This window comes from Crinia signifera, chromosome 2 (assembly GCF_055691185.1).
Source record: "Crinia signifera chromosome 2, ASM5569118v1, whole genome shotgun sequence".
NCBI classification, from domain to species: Eukaryota; Metazoa; Chordata; class Amphibia; order Anura; family Myobatrachidae; genus Crinia; species Crinia signifera.
This window is the reverse complement of record NC_139218.1, coordinates 241,563,768-241,590,684: the sequence shown is the minus strand read 5'-3', so window position 1 is coordinate 241,590,684 and position 26,917 is coordinate 241,563,768. Positions and strand designations below refer to the sequence as shown.

General features: G+C 40.7%; 1 protein-coding gene and 4 pseudogenes across 6 annotated transcripts in view; 3 read left to right on the top strand and 2 right to left on the bottom strand.

Moving 5' to 3' along the window:
- The window catches only part of LOC146060654 (uncharacterized), a 483,494-nt gene that overhangs the window by 65,114 nt on the left and 391,463 nt on the right, over positions 1 to 26,917 (top strand). For all 6 annotated transcript variants that reach the window (XM_083174095.1, XM_083174093.1, XM_083174092.1 and 3 more), the window contains 2 exons: positions 25,607 to 25,732; positions 26,611 to 26,775. In XM_083174095.1, coding sequence (XP_083030221.1) covers positions 25,607 to 25,732; positions 26,611 to 26,775 — 291 coding nt within the window. The remainder of the gene's footprint in view (positions 1 to 25,606; positions 25,733 to 26,610; positions 26,776 to 26,917) is intronic.
- On the bottom strand, positions 1,571 to 1,687 carry LOC146061383 (5S ribosomal RNA; annotated as a pseudogene).
- On the bottom strand, positions 8,183 to 8,299 carry LOC146061372 (5S ribosomal RNA; annotated as a pseudogene).
- Positions 15,843 to 15,959, top strand: LOC146061360 (5S ribosomal RNA; annotated as a pseudogene).
- On the top strand, positions 22,455 to 22,571 carry LOC146061349 (5S ribosomal RNA; annotated as a pseudogene).

Genomic DNA, 26,917 nt, shown 5'->3' with positions numbered 1-26,917 from the left:
GTTGTTTACACTTTTTTGCCACCATTTAGGCAAACATAAGAAGGAATGAGGTAACTTTGGTGATGTATCCATGCTGGCACCATACTTTCCTCCTCCTTTTCATATAATAACCGCCCAATATTAGCTAAAATATGTTAATTAGGTCTTATTAAAAGCCAGTAGAAAATGGATAATTGAAATGTTTTTACATGTATATTATATATATATGTATTAAACCCAGCTATCCATTAATTCTCCATGTATATTAAGAGAAATATAAAATTAATTTCCTGACATCTAAGTAGGATTAAATAAATTAATAGAAATATTTTTTTTTTTTTTTTTTTTTAATTTTTTTTTTTTTTTCTTCATATATGGTGCATAAAATTCAATATTCCATATCTAATTCAATGTTCTATATCTAACCCCCAGCAGAGAGCGCAGTACACAAGGTGTTTATATAGGATAAGTAATAATTCAATGTCCCCTCTATTTATATAGGATAAGTAATAATTCAATGTCCCCTCATCTAATCCCCAGCAGAAAGCGGAGAGAGGTGAATCCTTTCTAATAAGGATCACCGCGGCCATTTCTGCCTAGTGATTTTGTTTCACCAAAAACGGGGAAGCTATTAAAGGTAGGACCACTTCAGCAGTGCTAAGTAAGGGCAAAATTTCAAGTACCACCACCTAATTAAGGTTTTACAAGCTTAGGAAAGCAATATTAAAGCTTAGTGCTATGTCCATAGTTTAAGGACATCATACCTAAAGAATTGAATAACATTTGGTCATCCAAATATAAGCTGGAGAAGCTTATTTAAGCATTAAAGTCTAAGAGTAATCAAATCCATACAGGAAGTGATGTCACTCCTGAAATCCCTATATATATCCACCAGAACACACTGGTATCCATTCAGCTTTTGGATTCCAGAGAGTGCACACCCAGTTGCCCTAACACATGTAAGTGGCTATCCTTATCTTTGGTTTTTCAATCACTGCCATATAAGTATCTTATGTATGTACATTTAAAAAAATTAAAGTAGGTGTCTTGGAGAAGACGTAGGAAGAACAAAAGGGTTTTTGGGGCACACTTGAAATATTAAGATAGTGAAAAGATGGTGTACAAATGTGTGACATAAAATCTAACCTTTATTGATTACACTTAAAATACATACAAGCACACGTCAATTTTGATACAAAGAACAATTTTAAAATACAAATCAGCATGTGAATTATACTGTGGAATTTATTTATAATGGTTAATACACAATGCAGAAAAAAGCGAAAATGTAATATAATATCCGTCAGGTGGGCGAAAATGATTTGCAGGGAATTTACCAGGCAGTAAATAATTTAGTTTGAGCAAGGCAAGGTAATACAAGATAATGATACAGTGCACATCAAAGGTGCGTGGGTTCTTAATATTTTTTGAGTCTTGCTCCAGACCCTCAGTGGATGGTATAAAACAATTATTCAACCCGTATACAATTATAAGGGCAACAGGTTTATGTTACTATTGTTCTAGCAGAGTTAACAGAAAAAGGAGGGGGAATGCTCTTCGTATGCATTCGCTACTTCTGCTGTCTGGATGTTTGATACAGCACTGGATATTCCCTAGTGGTCTCCCAAGAGGTACTGATCCAGCCAGTCGCTGCTTAGCTGCTGAGTTCGGAAGGGATCAGGCGGCTCAGCGATGTATGGCAGTATATGACATCAGATGAGAGAGCCTCAAATGGAACTAGGAGCCAGTAGTCACTTCTGCTTTTCCCCCGGTGTCACCCAGGCGAATGAGAGAGTGAGCGAGTCCAGGTGAGAGGTGATAGTAGATTGGAAATAAATAAGAAAGGCAAAAGGTATTGCTCCAAGAATAACGATATATGTACCCACTGCAGGATTTTGATGGATTCGTGATCACTGAGCCAGTAACGGGAAATACTGTGCACAATACCACATGCAGGGGTGAGTGAGGTCTTTATAAATCATGGATTATTGTATGTGCACAATAGACTCATTATCAGCAGCATACATAGTAACATATAAATCAAACATATATCAATGGAATTTTTTAGAGAGAATTAGTGTTGGATACTGAGTAGTAGTAACAGGTATCACAGATATTAGTGATTCTTAAATAGCTTGGTGTTTATAACCCACTTATTCAAAGGTGATATTTATCCACTGCACAGAGTAAAGCAATGGCTATAGGCGACAGAGTTTAGCAGATCTGTTCACAATGGTGAAACAAAAGGGGGGGATAACCTGTTATTGTTAATTAGCCAATTAGCGCTAAAATAGAAAAAATTGTGCAGAAGAAATAGAAGTAACCAAATGGAGATATTTTACAGCAACTACCCACTACTTAAAGCGGAAGAGCAGTTGCAGATGACAGTATTGGCAGATTGGGTAACAATAGTAAGAGAAGGTTAACCTGTGTATATCAATTAGCGCTAGGTTATCATATAGCAGGTAACTCGTTTAGGAGTGCTACCATATAATGAAGCGCAAGCGTCCTGTTCAGTAGCGGTACCGATGCAAACACGTACCAGACACAGAGTCTGTACGTGAGCGGCAGTCAAAGTATTAGGTGCAGAATACCTTAGTATATAGCGGCGGGATCCAGTCACGGCAGTACAATCCGTGCAGCGAGTGCTCCCACCGTCTGAGCTGCAGCGGCCGCACTGTTCAGAAAAGGACTGAGGGAGGGCTCCGGATGGCTGGAAATGCCCTGACGTCAAGGAGACACGTGTTTCGCCCCGATTGGGCTTGATCACAGTGACGTGTTGGACCGGGGACTCCCTGTCTGTATATGAGAGGGAGGCGAGCCAATCCTACGTTAGAGAAATGATGGACATGAAGATGTCCCAATAAAAATGAGGGGTGTGTAATAACCGCTAGTGTCCCATCCTTGAGGCTATAGCCAGAACGTTAATGGCTATTTAGTGTGGACACTGGTTATGTCGACTATTAGCACCCATAAGAGTTGTGCTGGAGAGGTGGGGGGGAAAAAATGTGTGTGTGACACTGCTGGTGTCCTGCTGTTATAGTTGTGGTCCAAATAACCATTAATAATTATAACGCGCAATATTGTCAACATTAATTGTGTTGACTTGTTGGCACCTAAATTGATGTTATAAGAATGGGAGGAGTACATCTTGTTAGTTAATGTCTATTGATCATTGAGAGGAGATGAAATGAATTAAGAAAGGTGTAGTAATAAGTATGATATATATTAGTGTTATGTTACGGAACCAAAGTAGGTTCGCAGCAGGGGGGACCGGGACCAGTACATGGTTCATACTGCACAGAGCCTGTTAGCGAGAGTATTTGTCAATTGGGAATACCGATGGATTGAGAAAAGTAATAATTCTATATGTGAATATAGATAGAAGTATGTAATATACCATAATTGAGTTTATCAATTAAAATGCAGCATAAATGGGTCAAGCGAACGGTAGGGTTGGATTAATGCTGAGTTCAGATAGTTACATGGTGTTGATCAGTTCTGAAAGAAATCATACATATAATATATGAATATACAGGGTTAGTGGCATATTTTGCAATAAGACCTCCACCATTCAGGTATATCCAGATACAGGATGATATGACCTGAGTAACGTTAACTTGACTTCATAGAATTAATAATATATGATATGAGCCAGAGATTTTTATAATCCTATACTAAGGTGGACATATCCCTTAAAGTGTGGATGTATTCATGATATACCCACCAGTACTATCTACATTCTGGCATTTTATTGAAATTAATTTAATTTAAAAAGAAAAAGAAACAATAAATTGTAAATAATTTCAATATCGCGTAGACCCATATAAATACTTTTATAACCGTAGAGACTTGGAACCCATCGGTATAAGGCTGTCCATGTGGCCCGTATGACCTGAAAATAGATACGTTGTATTAAAAAATTATTATTATTATATGCTGTAAATATGAAGAGAAACAAGTTAATTATTAAAGTATTCCTCTGCTGATAGAACCAAGGATTTTGTGAGAATAGATTTGAGGATAAATATATGGGAATAATTAGTGCATCCACTTAGCAGTTAGTTACAATTGTTGGAGAATTGAAAAATATGGATGGAAGTATAATTGGTAAGTTATGGATCTGGCACATCATAGGAAAGAGCTGAAGTTGATGTCTTCGTTCAGGCCTTTGGGGGAGAGAGTGTCAAGCTGAAAGATCCACCAGCTCTCCTTTTGTAGCAGAGTTTGGTTAATGTCACCCCCTCTGCGGCCGAGATGGATTTGTTCAAGTCCTGAAAATGTTAGGAGAGAGGTATCAGAGTTGTGGTGTCTGAGGAAATGTCTGGCTACTGAGGTTAGTTGTTTCATCTTCACTTTATCAGTAGCCGCATTCCTAATATTCCCAATGTGTTCGAGCATTCGCTGTTTGAGTGGGCGAGAAGTGAGACCAACATATTTTTTGTCACAGGGGCAGGTAATGCAATATATTACATTGGGACTTTTGCAATTGAAGTAGCCATAGATAGTTATTGGGTCCCCAAAGCGGTTATGTACAGTCAAGGTATTTCTAATGTGACTGCAGGCTTTACAGTTGCCGCATGGGTGGCTGCCTTTAAGTCTGGGTTCCTTGCGTTGATTTTTCACAAAATGACTATGGACAAGATTGTCCTTAAGGTTTGGGGCTCTTCTCCAGCTTAAGTCTACCTGTGGTTTCAATTTTGCAGCCAGATCTTTGTCCGTAAGTAGTATGGGCCAATGTTGTTGGAGAATGTTCTTAATGTCCCTCCATTCTTGGCAATATGTGCCAACCATTCTGATTGTTGGTAGTTCAGCCTTTTTCGTTTTGTTTTTGAACAGAATTTCTTCACGGGGGGTATGTTCCACTGCCTTTTTTGCTTTCTTGATGTTACGATTGGAATATCCTCGTTCCCGTAATCTGTTTGTTAGTTCGTCACACTTTGTTTTAAACACCTGATCGTCTGAGCAATTACGACGCACCCGGAGGAATTCACCTTTGGGTAGGTTTTTGACTGTTGGAGGGAAGTGGGAACTTGTGCTGTATAATAAACTGTTCGTCGATGTGGACTTCCTGTAAAGTTCTGTACAAAGTTTGTTGTCTTGACCGCGGTAAAGATGTAAATCCAGGAATGTTATGCTCGATGAGCTGCTCTCATGTGTAAATTTTAAATTGAGTTTGTTGGTATTGAGTTTCCGGATAAATGTGGTAAGTTGTTCTTGCGTGCCCTTCCAGATTATGAAAATATCATCGATGTAGCGCATCCAATTATGGATACACGCTACATCGTTATCGTCCTGAAAAACCACCTCTCTCTCCCACCATCCAAGGAAGAGGTTGGCATATGTAGGGGCACAGGCTGCCCCCATAGCGGTCCCTCTTCCTTGGATGTAATAATGATTTTCAAATACGAAATAGTTCTTGTGTAGAACGAATTCCAGTAATTCCAAAAGAAAATCATGAAACGGGGTTGTTCCTTCCATCTCCAAAAAGTAACGTACCGCTTGAATGCCCAGGTCGTGTTGTATACAATTGTATAGCGATTCTACGTCCAATGATACCAAAAGGTGGTCTTCGTCTAGTTGGATATCATGTACTTTTTTCAGTACTTCCGTGGTGTCCTTAGTGTATGAATGCAAGCTGGTCACATGGTGGCGCAAATGAATATCGAGGAAGGAGCAGGCATTTTCGATCAATGAGCCGTTGCCTGAGACGATTGGTCTTCCTGGTGGTACTTGTAAACATTTGTGTATTTTGGGAAGTAAATAGAATGTAGCAATTCTTGGATTTGGGGTTTGTAAATAAGCGAGTTCTGATTTGGTTATGGTCCCATTGGAAAAGGCCCTGTTAATCATGCGGTCGTATTCTAATTTGAAGTTTGTAGTCGGGTCAAAAAGTGTTTTCCTGTAGCACGTTTTGTCTTCCAGTTGTTTGTGTACTTCAGCAAGATAAAGATTAGTTGGCCAGAGGACAATATTTCCTCCCTTATCTGCTGGTTTAATTTCAATATCATCCCATTTCTTGATCTCTTTAAGGGCTAGGGCTTCAGACTTGGTAAGGTTATTATGTGTTCGGGCCCATTTCTTCTTTCGATGGAGTTGATCGAAATCTTTGGCTACTAGATTCCTAAACACCTTTACCTCCGGACATATTGATTCATTTGGGAAAAAGGAAGATTTCTTCTTGCATATAGTCCTCCCAGAACCTTCCTCCTGATTCTGGAGATCTTCAAGATCTTGGATGGCTTGGAGTTCCCTGGGAGACCAGTCACTCGAGGATAATTTTTGTTCTTCTGACTTATGCATTGAGTGAAATTTAGTTAACAATAGTTTCCGGGCAAAGAGATGTAAGCTTGTTTCCCATTTGAATCGGTCAAATCTATTGGTGGGGGAGAACGATAGGCCTTTTTTCAGTAGTTGATGTTGATCCATTGAGAGTATGTGGTCTGATAGGTTTACGACTTGTAGTTCAGTTGTGGAGCTGGATGGATTCAAAGGGGTCTGTTCCTCTGTGATTGTCTGCTGGGCGGCCGAGGTTCCCAGCGAGACCAGTCTCGTCTTCTGCTTCTTACGGCTTCTTCTGGTCTTCCTCTTCCTCTTCTGGGACCACTGCCCCTGCCGTACTCTAAAAAATCTACTCCTCTGTAGTTTGACTGGTTCGAAGTGGGGTTCTCGTTGTACTCGTCCGTACTGGAATATTCGGACTCTGAGGGAGATGATATTCCTCTTTGATCACGACTACGTGGGCCCCTTCGTGGCTGTTGTGGCTTGGTCCAGGTAAAGATCCTTCCAGTCGCAAAATCACGTTGGTCTCGGATGAATTTGGTCTTTTTTCGTTCTATGATAGTGGTTTCATACACTTCAAGATCCTTTTTTATTTTTTCAAAATTGGTCTGAAATTGGGCATTTTGTTCCCATTTTTCTAATTTTTTACCCAGGGCTTCAATATTTTGTGTACATTCGTCCAGAACGAGATGGTTATGTTTAATCAAAATTGCTATCAGTTCCTGAGAGCACTTGAGTAATGAGTCTTCCCACTCTTTCCTTAGATTGTCGGTGTGGAGGTCAAAGGCGGGAAATGTTTTCGGTCTTAGACCTCTTGGAGTTATCTTCTGTTTATGGTAATTCTCCAGACTAGATAGGTCCCAGTTGACTCTAGCCTGTCTTTGCAGAGTTTTTCTTAGGATCTGTAAATCTTCATCCCAATTGGGATCAGTGGTGTCCTGTGTCGAATGGGCTGGGAAAATATTATCAAAATCCTTGGTCCTATGTTTACTAGCTAATTCACTCCTCAAATTGAAAATAGACATAACAATTCAAAATGATGCACAATTAGGGTGTAGTTTGAGATAATTGTGGTGAGTATTCCTACCACCACGTATCGAAACGGTTTAAGAAAAGGGTTAGAAAAACAGGGTGTGGGGTGCCTAAAAGGCACCGCGTTGCCGTGCTCACTTCTGGAAACCGAGATAGACCTCGGCGGTATAGCTATTAGTAATAACTGGGTGAAGTGTCACAGGCAGGTTGTGGAGGAGAAATTAGAGAAATAAGAATTTAGTAGAAAACCAACATGTGACCTAATAACAAGAAAATTAATGTGGGGTACTAGGTTGGTGGTGCTCCCAAAAGATTCAGCAGGATAACTGAATTAAAGTAGGTGTCTTGGAGAAGACGTAGGAAGAACAAAAGGGTTTTTGGGGCACACTTGAAATATTAAGATAGTGAAAAGATGGTGTACAAATGTGTGACATAAAATCTAACCTTTATTGATTACACTTAAAATACATACAAGCACACGTCAATTTTGATACAAAGAACAATTTTAAAATACAAATCAGCATGTGAATTATACTGTGGAATTTATTTATAATGGTTAATACACAATGCAGAAAAAAGCGAAAATGTAATATAATATCCGTCAGGTGGGCGAAAATGATTTGCAGGGAATTTACCAGGCAGTAAATAATTTAGTTTGAGCAAGGCAAGGTAATACAAGATAATGATACAGTGCACATCAAAGGTGCGTGGGTTCTTAATATTTTTTGAGTCTTGCTCCAGACCCTCAGTGGATGGTATAAAACAATTATTCAACCCGTATACAATTATAAGGGCAACAGGTTTATGTTACTATTGTTCTAGCAGAGTTAACAGAAAAAGGAGGGGGAATGCTCTTCGTATGCATTCGCTACTTCTGCTGTCTGGATGTTTGATACAGCACTGGATATTCCCTAGTGGTCTCCCAAGAGGTACTGATCCAGCCAGTCGCTGCTTAGCTGCTGAGTTCGGAAGGGATCAGGCGGCTCAGCGATGTATGGCAGTATATGACATCAGATGAGAGAGCCTCAAATGGAACTAGGAGCCAGTAGTCACTTCTGCTTTTCCCCCGGTGTCACCCAGGCGAATGAGAGAGTGAGCGAGTCCAGGTGAGAGGTGATAGTAGATTGGAAATAAATAAGAAAGGCAAAAGGTATTGCTCCAAGAATAACGATATATGTACCCACTGCAGGATTTTGATGGATTCGTGATCACTGAGCCAGTAACGGGAAATACTGTGCACAATACCACATGCAGGGGTGAGTGAGGTCTTTATAAATCATGGATTATTGTATGTGCACAATAGACTCATTATCAGCAGCATACATAGTAACATATAAATCAAACATATATCAATGGAATTTTTTAGAGAGAATTAGTGTTGGATACTGAGTAGTAGTAACAGGTATCACAGATATTAGTGATTCTTAAATAGCTTGGTGTTTATAACCCACTTATTCAAAGGTGATATTTATCCACTGCACAGAGTAAAGCAATGGCTATAGGCGACAGAGTTTAGCAGATCTGTTCACAATGGTGAAACAAAAGGGGGGGATAACCTGTTATTGTTAATTAGCCAATTAGCGCTAAAATAGAAAAAATTGTGCAGAAGAAATAGAAGTAACCAAATGGAGATATTTTACAGCAACTACCCACTACTTAAAGCGGAAGAGCAGTTGCAGATGACAGTATTGGCAGATTGGGTAACAATAGTAAGAGAAGGTTAACCTGTGTATATCAATTAGCGCTAGGTTATCATATAGCAGGTAACTCGTTTAGGAGTGCTACCATATAATGAAGCGCAAGCGTCCTGTTCAGTAGCGGTACCGATGCAAACACGTACCAGACACAGAGTCTGTACGTGAGCGGCAGTCAAAGTATTAGGTGCAGAATACCTTAGTATATAGCGGCGGGATCCAGTCACGGCAGTACAATCCGTGCAGCGAGTGCTCCCACCGTCTGAGCTGCAGCGGCCGCACTGTTCAGAAAAGGACTGAGGGAGGGCTCCGGATGGCTGGAAATGCCCTGACGTCAAGGAGACACGTGTTTCGCCCCGATTGGGCTTGATCACAGTGACGTGTTGGACCGGGGACTCCCTGTCTGTATATGAGAGGGAGGCGAGCCAATCCTACGTTAGAGAAATGATGGACATGAAGATGTCCCAATAAAAATGAGGGGTGTGTAATAACCGCTAGTGTCCCATCCTTGAGGCTATAGCCAGAACGTTAATGGCTATTTAGTGTGGACACTGGTTATGTCGACTATTAGCACCCATAAGAGTTGTGCTGGAGAGGTGGGGGGGAAAAAATGTGTGTGTGACACTGCTGGTGTCCTGCTGTTATAGTTGTGGTCCAAATAACCATTAATAATTATAACGCGCAATATTGTCAACATTAATTGTGTTGACTTGTTGGCACCTAAATTGATGTTATAAGAATGGGAGGAGTACATCTTGTTAGTTAATGTCTATTGATCATTGAGAGGAGATGAAATGAATTAAGAAAGGTGTAGTAGGGGGGCGTGGCTTGGCCTGGCAAGTGCGCGGACGCCGGAGGTGAGAGCTCCGCTAAAAATCCTGCTAATATATCCTGCCTCAGGGACTGTAAGCACACCACCCTTACCTTTTGCTCTCCGGAACATCTTCTGCACCTCCTGTGCCTTCTGCGGCTATCCTAGACGGCCAGTGGGGGCTTCGGCGGCTGCCTGGACCTACTGCGTGCTGTGCTTCCACACCTCCGGACACGGGCGCCATCTTGGATCCGCTTCTCCCCGGTCCGCAGCTCTGGCCTGGTCCTGCTCTGCTGCCGCACCGGCGGGACACATATCGGTGGTGCCCCTGTCACCTTCCTCCTGGTGCGCTCTGTCCCTGGCTCCAGTGGTGAGTCTGACTGCAGGGCTGTGGGGTGGTTGCACCTGCTGAGAAGCTCCAGCCTCGCGTGGGGCTCCTCACACGTGGGACGCTGGTGACATCCTGCCTAGGAGCGGCTGTTTCCCCTGCCATCCTCAACTGTGTCCCTGGTGCTGTGCCGCCTGTTATATTATCAACTTTAGTGGTGGTGGATCTGCTTGGTGTGGGTGGCGCTGGTGCACCCGCTGGGGCAGCGCCATTCCTGCTACGGCCCTTCAGCCCCTTGCACACGGGAAGCCGGTGCCATCTTGGTCGGCTGCATCTTCATCTGTTCCCCCTGCTGCTTTGGTGAGCTGGTGTCTTTGCCTATGGTGCCGGGTGAGCCGTCCCGGTGGTGCCCTGCCTTCAGTTTGCAGCTTGTGACTTGCTAATCCACCATTCTGGTAAAGCTGCAGTGACAGCTCCTGTGTCCCCCTGCTGTAGCCCTTGCTTTCGACAACACAGTCTGGGTCATATAATTTGGTCTCCTGCATATTGCCACTCCTTCTTCTTCGTGCTGCTGGCCTTTTATTTGTTATACCTAATTATTTGGAGGTGTGCTAGCCACCTCCAATTCTCTCTAAATATGGATGCACAAATGCTCCTAAAGGCTATATATGCCTCTACACAGAGGCTTACTAACATGTTTGATGATATACCAGTAAATGCCAAGTCTCCACCTGATAATGCTGTTGATGTCTCCACGGATGGGCTATACACTACCGCTGCTACTGCTACAGATGGGCTATACACTACTACTGATATTACCGCTACAAATGGGCTATACACTACTACTGTTACCGCTACAGATGGGCTATACACTACTGCTGATACCACTACAGATGGGCTATACACTACTGCTGTTACCGCTACAGATGGGCTATACACTACTGCTGTTACCGCTACAGATGGGCTATACACTACTGCTGTTACCGCTACAGATGGGCTATACACTACTGCTGTTACCGCTACAGATGGGCTATACACTACTGCTGTTACCGCTACAGATGGGCTATACACTACTGCTGTTACCGCTACAGATGGGCTATACACTACTGCTGTTACCGCTACAGATGGGCTATACACTACTGCTGTTACCGCTACAGATGGGCTATACACTACTGCTGTTACCGCTACAGATGGGCTATACACCACTGCTGTTACCGCTACAGATGGGCTATACACTACTGCTGTTACCGCTACAGATGGGCTATTCACTACTACTGCTGCAGATGGGATATACGTTGCTACTTCTCTTCTACAGAGAAATATCTTTACTATATCACATTCACCTGTGCAGCATGTCAACAGGGATGAGGAGGCTATACCTGTGCCTGAAGCCTATGCAACATCCATCGATCATCTATTCATTCCCACCTTGGATATGTATTTTTCAATAGTTTTGCCCAAACCTGCCGATCCTTCTTTCTCCAAATGTGAATACCTTAATGTTGCTGTGGCCAACTCATACTTCTTCAACTTGCTCCTGCTGCAAACTACAACTCTCTCGGATTATATGATTACATATCCTAGACGCTCTCTTGGCTTTTTCTCTGGGGACTGGGTCGTTACCATTTGGACACTTATGACATTCCAGGAGCTTGAGACCTGGCCGGACTAGTGTTTCAAGATATAATATAGCTATGGGATGCCTCACTTACCCCGCTCTGTATTATTATCTTGTAGTGCTCAACTGCACAGTATTTTATATATCCTGTTTTTATTTTATTTTTCTGGCACAATGTAATGTGTGTCTTATCAAGCGCGCTTTCATGTGATCACTGTGGAAGAATAGGGTTTAGTTGGTTACGGGAGTTGGTTTGATGGCCCTCTTGACCATATGCTCTGTACATTTTTATGTATAATCTTTTATACAGGATAACTTAAAACCTGGCCGGAAGGTTCTATATGGTTATCTGGAACTTTTGTCCCAGTACTGAACTGAACTCCTGAGTCTTTCCTTTAATGATACTGAATACTGTTCAGATTAGGGGAGGATATGATATTTGTCTCTGTTGTTTCCGGGAACCTGACTGTTACGCATTTCTTATTTATGTGCTTATTCTTCTAATTCTGCTCTTGTGTCTGCATTTTATATCTGTGAATATTAGGGTGAAATTAGACTGATCTCCTGTTTATTATGTGTGGATGTTTGCCCTACTCATTACCGCCCTAGACAGTCCATTCTGCTAATATCCTTCAACTGGGGGAGGGGGGGTTAGAAGGGGTAATTAGATTGGCGTAGATTAGCCAAGACGTAGAAGTTTCTATCCTGATGGTTAGGTAGGTATCCAAATAGTCTGGCTGATAACCACTAGTTACTGCCTTCTCTATCGGGGAGGGAGGGACCAACCAGGGTAGTATAGTTTAGACATAGTATAGATAGTGGGGTAGGGGGTAGAAGGTTTAGGGGCTCCAGGTATGCCTAAGTTGGGGGATAGGTTATACAGGGTGGGGGGTTTTGGGGTAGGTTTGCTTTGGGAATCATTTAACTTATTATTTTGGGTAGTTGGGCATACAGTATATCAGGTACTCTAAGTCTACTTGGCCACTGCATAATATGGTAAGCGATTCCTACTAAGTGGGAGGATGATGATTATCCCAGTCTGCAATTAATATTTTGCTATATGTTTTATATTGTACATGCATGGTCATCCCCGAATGGCGCCTTCGGGGAATAAAATACCATGATTGCTTTCAGGAATTATTCTTTATTAATGCTATTAAAGTTATACGTATCCTGCTCGCTACCATAAGACCATCAACTCATGCTGTATTCCCTCCTGTCTGACTTGCAATTTTATGCTGTTGCCCTAATTGCCCTCCTATATGTAAGGTGTGTTGTAGTTTTTTTGCTGTATGAAAAAATCTCAATAAAAATTACTTAATAAAAAAAAGAAAGGTGTAGTAATAAGTATGATATATATTAGTGTTATGTTACGGAACCAAAGTAGGTTCGCAGCAGGGGGGACCGGGACCAGTACATGGTTCATACTGCACAGAGCCTGTTAGCGAGAGTATTTGTCAATTGGGAATACCGATGGATTGAGAAAAGTAATAATTCTATATGTGAATATAGATAGAAGTATGTAATATACCATAATTGAGTTTATCAATTAAAATGCAGCATAAATGGGTCAAGCGAACGGTAGGGTTGGATTAATGCTGAGTTCAGATAGTTACATGGTGTTGATCAGTTCTGAAAGAAATCATACATATAATATATGAATATACAGGGTTAGTGGCATATTTTGCAATAAGACCTCCACCATTCAGGTATATCCAGATACAGGATGATATGACCTGAGTAACGTTAACTTGACTTCATAGAATTAATAATATATGATATGAGCCAGAGATTTTTATAATCCTATACTAAGGTGGACATATCCCTTAAAGTGTGGATGTATTCATGATATACCCACCAGTACTATCTACATTCTGGCATTTTATTGAAATTAATTTAATTTAAAAAGAAAAAGAAACAATAAATTGTAAATAATTTCAATATCGCGTAGACCCATATAAATACTTTTATAACCGTAGAGACTTGGAACCCATCGGTATAAGGCTGTCCATGTGGCCCGTATGACCTGAAAATAGATACGTTGTATTAAAATAAAATGCCAGAATGTAGATAGTACTGGTGGGTATATCATGAATACATCCACACTTTAAGGGATATGTCCACCTTAGTATAGGATTATAAAAATCTCTGGCTCATATCATATATTATTAATTCTATGAAGTCAAGTTAACGTTACTCAGGTCATATCATCCTGTATCTGGATATACCTGAATGGTGGAGGTCTTATTGCAAAATATGCCACTAACCCTGTATATTCATATATTATATGTATGATTTCTTTCAGAACTGATCAACACCATGTAACTATCTGAACTCAGCATTAATCCAACCCTACCGTTCGCTTGACCCATTTATGCTGCATTTTAATTGATAAACTCAATTATGGTATATTACATACTTCTATCTATATTCACATATAGAATTATTACTTTTCTCAATCCATCGGTATTCCCAATTGACAAATACTCTCGCTAACAGGCTCTGTGCAGTATGAACCATGTACTGGTCCCGGTCCCCCCTGCTGCGAACCTACTTTGGTTCCGTAACATAACACTAATATATATCATACTTATTACTACACCTTTCTTAATTCATTTCATCTCCTCTCAATGATCAATAGACATTAACTAACAAGATGTACTCCTCCCATTCTTATAACATCAATTTAGGTGCCAACAAGTCAACACAATTAATGTTGACAATATTGCGCGTTATAATTATTAATGGTTATTTGGACCACAACTATAACAGCAGGACACCAGCAGTGTCACACACACATTTTTTCCCCCCCACCTCTCCAGCACAACTCTTATGGGTGCTAATAGTCGACATAACCAGTGTCCACACTAAATAGCCATTAACGTTCTGGCTATAGCCTCAAGGATGGGACACTAGCGGTTATTACACACCCCTCATTTTTATTGGGACATCTTCATGTCCATCATTTCTCTAACGTAGGATTGGCTCGCCTCCCTCTCATATACAGACAGGGAGTCCCCGGTCCAACACGTCACTGTGATCAAGCCCAATCGGGGCGAAACACGTGTCTCCTTGACGTCAGGGCATTTCCAGCCATCCGGAGCCCTCCCTCAGTCCTTTTCTGAACAGTGCGGCCGCTGCAGCTCAGACGGTGGGAGCACTCGCTGCACGGATTGTACTGCCGTGACTGGATCCCGCCGCTATATACTAAGGTATTCTGCACCTAATACTTTGACTGCCGCTCACGTACAGACTCTGTGTCTGGTACGTGTTTGCATCGGTACCGCTACTGAACAGGACGCTTGCGCTTCATTATATGGTAGCACTCCTAAACGAGTTACCTGCTATATGATAACCTAGCGCTAATTGATATACACAGGTTAACCTTCTCTTACTATTGTTACCCAATCTGCCAATACTGTCATCTGCAACTGCTCTTCCGCTTTAAGTAGTGGGTAGTTGCTGTAAAATATCTCCATTTGGTTACTTCTATTTCTTCTGCACAATTTTTTCTATTTTAGCGCTAATTGGCTAATTAACAATAACAGGTTATCCCCCCCTTTTGTTTCACCATTGTGAACAGATCTGCTAAACTCTGTCGCCTATAGCCATTGCTTTACTCTGTGCAGTGGATAAATATCACCTTTGAATAAGTGGGTTATAAACACCAAGCTATTTAAGAATCACTAATATCTGTGATACCTGTTACTACTACTCAGTATCCAACACTAATTCTCTCTAAAAAATTCCATTGATATATGTTTGATTTATATGTTACTATGTATGCTGCTGATAATGAGTCTATTGTGCACATACAATAATCCATGATTTATAAAGACCTCACTCACCCCTGCATGTGGTATTGTGCACAGTATTTCCCGTTACTGGCTCAGTGATCACGAATCCATCAAAATCCTGCAGTGGGTACATATATCGTTATTCTTGGAGCAATACCTTTTGCCTTTCTTATTTATTTCCAATCTACTATCACCTCTCACCTGGACTCGCTCACTCTCTCATTCGCCTGGGTGACACCGGGGGAAAAGCAGAAGTGACTACTGGCTCCTAGTTCCATTTGAGGCTCTCTCATCTGATGTCATATACTGCCATACATCGCTGAGCCGCCTGATCCCTTCCGAACTCAGCAGCTAAGCAGCGACTGGCTGGATCAGTACCTCTTGGGAGACCACTAGGGAATATCCAGTGCTGTATCAAACATCCAGACAGCAGAAGTAGCGAATGCATACGAAGAGCATTCCCCCTCCTTTTTCTGTTAACTCTGCTAGAACAATAGTAACATAAACCTGTTGCCCTTATAATTGTATACGGGTTGAATAATTGTTTTATACCATCCACTGAGGGTCTGGAGCAAGACTCAAAAAATATTAAGAACCCACGCACCTTTGATGTGCACTGTATCATTATCTTGTATTACCTTGCCTTGCTCAAACTAAATTATTTACTGCCTGGTAAATTCCCTGCAAATCATTTTCGCCCACCTGACGGATATTATATTACATTTTCGCTTTTTTCTGCATTGTGTATTAACCATTATAAATAAATTCCACAGTATAATTCACATGCTGATTTGTATTTTAAAATTGTTCTTTGTATCAAAATTGACGTGTGCTTGTATGTATTTTAAGTGTAATCAATAAAGGTTAGATTTTATGTCACACATTTGTACACCATCTTTTCACTATCTTAATATTTCAAGTGTGCCCCAAAAACCCTTTTGTTCTTCCTACGTCTTCTCCAAGACACCTACTTTAATTCAGTTATCCTGCTGAATCTTTTGGGAGCACCACCAACCTAGTACCCCACATTAATTTTCTTGTTATTAGGTCACATGTTGGTTTTCTACTAAATTCTTATTTCTCTGATTTCTCCTCCACAACCTGCCTGTGACACTTCACCCAGTTATTACTAATAGCTATACCGCCGAGGTCTATCTCGGTTTCCAGAAGTGAGCACGGCAACGCGGTGCCTTTTAGGCACCCCACACCCTGTTTTTCTAACCCTTTTCTTAAACCGTTTCGATACGTGGTGGTAGGAATACTCACCACAATTATCTCAAACTACACCCTAATTGTGCATCATTTTGAATTGTTATGTCTATTTTCAATTTGAGGAGTGAATTAGCTAGTAAACATAGGACCAAGGATTTTGATAATATTTTCCCAGCCCATTCGACACAGGACACCACTGATCCCAATTGGGATGAAGATTTACAGATCCTAAGAAAAACTCTGCAAAGACAGGCTAGAGTCAACTGGGACCTATCTAGTCTGGAGAATTACCATAAACAGAAGATAACTCCAAGAGGTCTAAGACCGAAAACATTTCCCGCCTTTGACCTCCACACCGACAATCTAAGGAAAGAGTGGGAAGACTCATTACTCAAGTGCTCTCAGGAACTGATAGCAATTTTGATTAAACATAACCATCTCGTTCTGGACGAATGTACACAAAATATTGAAGCCCTGGGTAAAAAATTAGAAAAATGGGAACAAAATGCCCAATTTCAGACCAATTTTGAAAAAATAAAAAAGGATCTTGAAGTGTATGAAACCACTATCATAGAACGAAAAAAGACCAAATTCATCCGAGACCAACGTGATTTTGCGACTGGAAGGATCTTTACCTGGACCAAGCCACAACAGCCACGAAGGGGCCCACGTAGTCGTGATCAAAGAGGAATATCATCTCCCTCAGAGTCCGAATATTCCAGTACGGACGAGTACAACGAGAACCCCACTTCGAACCAGTCAAACTACAGAGGAGTAGATTTTTTAGAGTACGGCAGGGGCAGTGGTCCCAGAAGAGGAAGAGGAAGACCAGAAGAAGCCGTAAGAAGCAGAAGACGAGACTGGTCTCGCTGGGAACCTCGGCCGCCCAGCAGACAATCACAGAGGAACAGACCCCTTTGAATCCATCCAGCTCCACAACTGAACTACAAGTCGTAAACCTATCAGACCACATACTCTCAATGGATCAACATCAACTACTGAAAAAAGGCCTATCGTTCTCCCCCACCAATAGATTTGACCGATTCAAATGGGAAACAAGCTTACATCTCTTTGCCCGGAAACTATTGTTAACTAAATTTCACTCAATGCATAAGTCAGAAGAACAAAAATTATCCTCGAGTGACTGGTCTCCCAGGGAACTCCAAGCCATCCAAGATCTTGAAGATCTCCAGAATCAGGAGGAAGGTTCTGGGAGGACTATATGCAAGAAGAAATCTTCCTTTTTCCCAAATGAATCAATATGTCCGGAGGTAAAGGTGTTTAGGAATCTAGTAGCCAAAGATTTCGATCAACTCCATCGAAAGAAGAAATGGGCCCGAACACATAATAACCTTACCAAGTCTGAAGCCCTAGCCCTTAAAGAGATCAAGAAATGGGATGATATTGAAATTAAACCAGCAGATAAGGGAGGAAATATTGTCCTCTGGCCAACTAATCTTTATCTTGCTGAAGTACACAAACAACTGGAAGACAAAACGTGCTACAGGAAAACACTTTTTGACCCGACTACAAACTTCAAATTAGAATACGACCGCATGATTAACAGGGCCTTTTCCAATGGGACCATAACCAAATCAGAACTCGCTTATTTACAAACCCCAAATCCAAGAATTGCTACATTCTATTTACTTCCCAAAATACACAAATGTTTACAAGTACCACCAGGAAGACCAATCGTCTCAGGCAACGGCTCATTGATCGAAAATGCCTGCTCCTTCCTCGATATTCATTTGCGCCACCATGTGACCAGCTTGCATTCATACACTAAGGACACCACGGAAGTACTGAAAAAAGTACATGATATCCAACTAGACGAAGACCACCTTTTGGTATCATTGGACGTAGAATCGCTATACAATTGTATACAACACGACCTGGGCATTCAAGCGGTACGTTACTTTTTGGAGATGGAAGGAACAACCCCGTTTCATGATTTTCTTTTGGAATTACTGGAATTCGTTCTACACAAGAACTATTTCGTATTTGAAAATCATTATTACATCCAAGGAAGAGGGACCGCTATGGGGGCAGCCTGTGCCCCTACATATGCCAACCTCTTCCTTGGATGGTGGGAGAGAGAGGTGGTTTTTCAGGACGATAACGATGTAGCGTGTATCCATAATTGGATGCGCTACATCGATGATATTTTCATAATCTGGAAGGGCACGCAAGAACAACTTACCACATTTATCCGGAAACTCAATACCAACAAACTCAATTTAAAATTTACACATGAGAGCAGCTCATCGAGCATAACATTCCTGGATTTACATCTTTACCGCGGTCAAGACAACAAACTTTGTACAGAACTTTACAGGAAGTCCACATCGACGAACAGTTTATTATACAGCACAAGTTCCCACTTCCCTCCAACAGTCAAAAACCTACCCAAAGGTGAATTCCTCCGGGTGCGTCGTAATTGCTCAGACGATCAGGTGTTTAAAACAAAGTGTGACGAACTAACAAACAGATTACGGGAACGAGGATATTCCAATCGTAACATCAAGAAAGCAAAAAAGGCAGTGGAACATACCCCCCGTGAAGAAATTCTGTTCAAAAACAAAACGAAAAAGGCTGAACTACCAACAATCAGAATGGTTGGCACATATTGCCAAGAATGGAGGGACATTAAGAACATTCTCCAACAACATTGGCCCATACTACTTACGGACAAAGATCTGGCTGCAAAATTGAAACCACAGGTAGACTTAAGCTGGAGAAGAGCCCCAAACCTTAAGGACAATCTTGTCCATAGTCATTTTGTGAAAAATCAACGCAAGGAACCCAGACTTAAAGGCAGCCACCCATGCGGCAACTGTAAAGCCTGCAGTCACATTAGAAATACCTTGACTGTACATAACCGCTTTGGGGACCCAATAACTATCTATGGCTACTTCAATTGCAAAAGTCCCAATGTAATATATTGCATTACCTGCCCCTGTGACAAAAAATATGTTGGTCTCACTTCTCGCCCACTCAAACAGCGAATGCTCGAACACATTGGGAATATTAGGAATGCGGCTACTGATAAAGTGAAGATGAAACAACTAACCTCAGTAGCCAGACATTTCCTCAGACACCACAACTCTGATACCTCTCTCCTAACATTTTCAGGACTTGAACAAATCCATCTCGGCCGCAGAGGGGGTGACATTAACCAAACTCTGCTACAAAAGGAGAGCTGGTGGATCTTTCAGCTTGACACTCTCTCCCCCAAAGGCCTGAACGAAGACATCAACTTCAGCTCTTTCCTATGATGTGCCAGATCCATAACTTACCAATTATACTTCCATCCATATTTTTCAATTCTCCAACAATTGTAACTAACTGCTAAGTGGATGCACTAATTATTCCCATATATTTATCCTCAAATCTATTCTCACAAAATCCTTGGTTCTATCAGCAGAGGAATACTTTAATAATTAACTTGTTTCTCTTCATATTTACAGCATATAATAATAATAATTTTTTAATACAACGTATCTATTTTCAGGTCATACGGGCCACATGGACAGCCTTATACCGATGGGTTCCAAGTCTCTACGGTTATAAAAGTATTTATATGGGTCTACGCGATATTGAAATTATTTACAATTTATTGTTTCTTTTTCTTTTTAAATTAAATTAATTTCAATAAAATGCCAGAATGTAGATAGTACTGGTGGGTATATCATGAATACATCCACACTTTAAGGGATATGTCCACCTTAGTATAGGATTATAAAAATCTCTGGCTCATATCATATATTATTAATTCTATGAAGTCAAGTTAACGTTACTCAGGTCATATCATCCTGTATCTGGATATACCTGAATGGTGGAGGTCTTATTGCAAAATATGCCACTAACCCTGTATATTCATATATTATATGTATGATTTCTTTCAGAACTGATCAACACCATGTAACTATCTGAACTCAGCATTAATCCAACCCTACCGTTCGCTTGACCCATTTATGCTGCATTTTAATTGATAAACTCAATTATGGTATATTACATACTTCTATCTATATTCACATATAGAATTATTACTTTTCTCAATCCATCGGTATTCCCAATTGACAAATACTCTCGCTAACAGGCTCTGTGCAGTATGAACCATGTACTGGTCCCGGTCCCCCCTGCTGCGAACCTACTTTGGTTCCGTAACATAACACTAATATATATCATACTTATTACTACACCTTTCTTAATTCATTTCATCTCCTCTCAATGATCAATAGACATTAACTAACAAGATGTACTCCTCCCATTCTTATAACATCAATTTAGGTGCCAACAAGTCAACACAATTAATGTTGACAATATTGCGCGTTATAATTATTAATGGTTATTTGGACCACAACTATAACAGCAGGACACCAGCAGTGTCACACACACATTTTTTCCCCCCCACCTCTCCAGCACAACTCTTATGGGTGCTAATAGTCGACATAACCAGTGTCCACACTAAATAGCCATTAACGTTCTGGCTATAGCCTCAAGGATGGGACACTAGCGGTTATTACACACCCCTCATTTTTATTGGGACATCTTCATGTCCATCATTTCTCTAACGTAGGATTGGCTCGCCTCCCTCTCATATACAGACAGGGAGTCCCCGGTCCAACACGTCACTGTGATCAAGCCCAATCGGGGCGAAACACGTGTCTCCTTGACGTCAGGGCATTTCCAGCCATCCGGAGCCCTCCCTCAGTCCTTTTCTGAACAGTGCGGCCGCTGCAGCTCAGACGGTGGGAGCACTCGCTGCACGGATTGTACTGCCGTGACTGGATCCCGCCGCTATATACTAAGGTATTCTGCACCTAATACTTTGACTGCCGCTCACGTACAGACTCTGTGTCTGGTACGTGTTTGCATCGGTACCGCTACTGAACAGGACGCTTGCGCTTCATTATATGGTAGCACTCCTAAACGAGTTACCTGCTATATGATAACCTAGCGCTAATTGATATACACAGGTTAACCTTCTCTTACTATTGTTACCCAATCTGCCAATACTGTCATCTGCAACTGCTCTTCCGCTTTAAGTAGTGGGTAGTTGCTGTAAAATATCTCCATTTGGTTACTTCTATTTCTTCTGCACAATTTTTTCTATTTTAGCGCTAATTGGCTAATTAACAATAACAGGTTATCCCCCCCTTTTGTTTCACCATTGTGAACAGATCTGCTAAACTCTGTCGCCTATAGCCATTGCTTTACTCTGTGCAGTGGATAAATATCACCTTTGAATAAGTGGGTTATAAACACCAAGCTATTTAAGAATCACTAATATCTGTGATACCTGTTACTACTACTCAGTATCCAACACTAATTCTCTCTAAAAAATTCCATTGATATATGTTTGATTTATATGTTACTATGTATGCTGCTGATAATGAGTCTATTGTGCACATACAATAATCCATGATTTATAAAGACCTCACTCACCCCTGCATGTGGTATTGTGCACAGTATTTCCCGTTACTGGCTCAGTGATCACGAATCCATCAAAATCCTGCAGTGGGTACATATATCGTTATTCTTGGAGCAATACCTTTTGCCTTTCTTATTTATTTCCAATCTACTATCACCTCTCACCTGGACTCGCTCACTCTCTCATTCGCCTGGGTGACACCGGGGGAAAAGCAGAAGTGACTACTGGCTCCTAGTTCCATTTGAGGCTCTCTCATCTGATGTCATATACTGCCATACATCGCTGAGCCGCCTGATCCCTTCCGAACTCAGCAGCTAAGCAGCGACTGGCTGGATCAGTACCTCTTGGGAGACCACTAGGGAATATCCAGTGCTGTATCAAACATCCAGACAGCAGAAGTAGCGAATGCATACGAAGAGCATTCCCCCTCCTTTTTCTGTTAACTCTGCTAGAACAATAGTAACATAAACCTGTTGCCCTTATAATTGTATACGGGTTGAATAATTGTTTTATACCATCCACTGAGGGTCTGGAGCAAGACTCAAAAAATATTAAGAACCCACGCACCTTTGATGTGCACTGTATCATTATCTTGTATTACCTTGCCTTGCTCAAACTAAATTATTTACTGCCTGGTAAATTCCCTGCAAATCATTTTCGCCCACCTGACGGATATTATATTACATTTTCGCTTTTTTCTGCATTGTGTATTAACCATTATAAATAAATTCCACAGTATAATTCACATGCTGATTTGTATTTTAAAATTGTTCTTTGTATCAAAATTGACGTGTGCTTGTATGTATTTTAAGTGTAATCAATAAAGGTTAGATTTTATGTCACACATTTGTACACCATCTTTTCACTATCTTAATATTTCAAGTGTGCCCCAAAAACCCTTTTGTTCTTCCTACGTCTTCTCCAAGACACCTACTTTAATTCAGTTATCCTGCTGAATCTTTTGGGAGCACCACCAACCTAGTACCCCACATTAATTTTCTTGTTATTAGGTCACATGTTGGTTTTCTACTAAATTCTTATTTCTCTAATTTCTCCTCCACAACCTGCCTGTGACACTTCACCCAGTTATTACTAGTATGTACATTTAAGTCAATTGTCCACATTTTGACTCATTTTTAGATGGGACCATTTTTGTCACAAAGGAATTACTTTGAGGCTTTATTCTGTGGTTATTAACCCCCGCATATCAGGCCCTTAAAAAGAACTGGCCGTTGCTCCTTCCCTAGATCACGGGTACAAACAAGCTTCTGTAAGTAGATAAAACCAGCAATTCTCCACAAGAAGATATTTTGGTTACTCCATATTTTAGAACATTCATTCTATTACTATATCTCTCCTCCAGATGTTGTTTCTGTTTCGATACTGTATTATTGACACAACTCGACCAGTGTATATCACACAAATCGACCAGTGTATATGATAATTGAAGTTGTACAAAGGTATATATATACAATTATTTTATATTTTTCTTCTTCACCTGGGTGGGGTATTCACTCATCTAAACACGAGATTTATAATTGTTTAATATTAATTCTTAATATTGTTGTTATATGTATTTAATCACATACATCAGGATCAGGAAGATCCCTCTGTAAATATTCATCAATTGTATGTATATGTTCATCACTGAATCACATTGGTATTATATATAACCATATGAATTAGGATCAGCACGATCCCCTGGTAAACTTAACATTATTAAATGTATGTATTAGTTTATCACAGAATTGAATCACAACTTTTCACGAACTTTAAACCATGTAATTAGTAATGAAATCATGTATAAATCAATCACGTTTTGTATATTGTATATATATATCATTCCTTTTTTCGATTTCTCTCCCTCATCCTCCTCTCCGTTCTATATCCTTCATCACCAAAAAATGTCTCTTTATTCTAAATGTACAAATGAAATTTTTTATTTACAATTTTTTATCTGTATTGAATTTACAGTGCCATTTGGTTATCAAAAATGTTACATATAAGCCCCTGATGAAGTCATTTCCATGACGAAACGCGTTGGGCCTGCTTCACCAAATGAATAACAGAAACTTGCTGAAATAAAAAAGCTGTTGTATTTCTGCACTTTTATGTATTGCCTATAAGGCTTTTATATTAAATCATATTGTGTTTTAAAAAAAAACTGTGTAATTTCTGGTAGCGCACTCTGAACTCTTATTTCCTTTTTCATCTCTAAACCTACCTGGGTCCCGCCTAACAGGGGATCCTCAGAGTTGCTGCAACAAAACCGTAGTGCGCGGTATCAGGCACCTCTTTGTCTTTTTCTCATATATATATATATATATATATATATATATATATATATATATATATACACACATTTACATATAAAAACACACACACACACACACAACACATTTGTAGGATGGCACCTTCTGTTATGGTCTTTCAATTAGACCGTTACAGCTCACACCTCCCGCACTCTGCCCCCCCCCCCCCCCCTCATATTTTTGATATATATATCCATTAGGAACAGCACTCCAGTATAACAGATGTAGATGGCTGGTGCCTTCCGTATAAAATCCCGGATCGGGAACTCCACACAACAACTCGTAGCGGCGGCACTCAGAAATAACCAGCAGGAGTTGTTGGTTATTTCTGAGTGCCACCGCTACGAGTTGTTATATATTATATATATTCAAACAACAGTGCGCAAAATGGAAAATACCAATGTCCCAAATGATAGTGTGTAGGGAGAAAGTTTCAAACTCCAATAGTTCCTTTTATATGAATGCACACAGGTTTTCCAATTAACTCGGCTGCTCCACTCTCTGCCTTCCAAAGGCAATCCTGATTCCCACAGGCAATTTCTAAAACAATAATGAGAGAAGGCGCTCCATAGTGCATGAAAAAGTTTTTAAAAGTTTTATTCACAATACACACATAAAACACTGTCAGGCAAGAATGAACGTACCCCCAGCGGCGGTATAAACACTGCCGATGTTCGCAAGAAATAGGTGTCTCAAACACACCATTTGATGGAGCGGTTGCATTCAGTTTTCAGCCGCGGTAGTCAACGGATCTCCCCGGGACAGGCTGCCGCAGTTGGAGGAGAAGGTAACACAAGGTTCTGTGGTCGGAGATAATGCTAGGCAACACCCCAATGCATTTAGTCAACGAAAGCCCTCTGACGAAGTCGATGACTAAATGCATTGGGGCGTGGCCTAGTGTTCATTCTTTCCTGACAGTGTTTTATGTGTGTATTGTGAAACTTTGAAAAACTTGTTCATGCACTATGGAGCGCCTTCTCTCATTATTGTTATATATATATATATATATATATATATATATATATATATATATATATATATATATATCCTGTTCCTGTTGTGCTTACTGTTTGCTTAAGTGTATTTTTTTTTGTTGTATTACAGAAATCCTCTGGTTCAGAGCAGGAGCCTAAGGAGTATCTACACACAATTCAGATGAATCTACACCCAGACCTGCTTGTATATCTACGGGATGCACAGTACTTTTTGAAACCTCCATACACAATGAAGGTAAAGCAACTCAAAGATATTACACATTAGGTGCAAAAACAGCTCCCAGAGCCGGTGCCACCACTAGGCAGCTCTAGGCATTTGCCTAGGGCGCCGGCCACTGGAGGGCGGTACCAAGCCGCTGAGCAGAGGTACCATAGAGAGGTACCATAGAAACATAGAAAGCACGGAGTCGGGAGCAGGTGAGCATCCCTAAAGCCCCCCCCCCTCTCCGCCCGTGAATCAACGCTGTACACGGGGGGTGTCCCGTTGCCCCCCCGTCAGTATGCCAAACACAACCCTCCCGCTGGTCAATCAAGGGAATCAAGCGCCCGATACTCCCATCCGCCCACCCCCCCCCCCCATGCACTATATCAGTCATTCTCAACCTCGGTCCTCAAAGATCACCAACTTTTTTCCAGGTCTCCACACAATCGCAAGTGAAGCATTAAGCTCCAATGGTGGATCTTCTAAAATGTGTCAGTGAATAATGACTACACCTGTGCACCTGCAGGGTGATCTTCTGTTGTGGATATTTGAGGACTGAGGTTGAGAACCATTGAACTATATTATTCAGTCCCTGCCCCAGTGGAGCTTACAATCTATATTCCCTTCCTGTAACCATTACACTGCCCATGCTGCAGGATGCAACATAAAGAAAATATACTGACAAAATGTTATTTGTTAATTAATAGAATTTATAGAACTATAAAAAATGAGCCATAAAGGTTCAGTCAAACAATTTAACATATATACTGGTAATCCGTTTAAGGAATCTTCACACTTTAATCAGGAAACTACTTTAATGAAACAAATATTATGCTTTCTCAAAACATTCTTGCACCTCTGCCTATTTCTTGATGAACTTCTCCTTAAACATATATATATATATTTTTAAGCTGCCGGAATCAATTGAATCTCTTCTAAGCAAAATGGATATTAATACGTTTAAAATGCTATCTACGCATCTGGAAACGGTGGTATCCAAGTACAATGAAGTTATAAAAACAATATCTTACCACCAGAAGGCGCTGTTTGAGAAGAAATTGCTAAAGATCTTTGAGGTATTGTAAATTCAATATAATGTAATATTTTCCTGTTGTGCTCTCTACAAATTCTAGAAAGAGTTCTTATGTTCACACTGATAAATACATTTTAGGTTGCGCAGTAATATATGAATCATGTTTTAGCACCATCTGTTGTGGC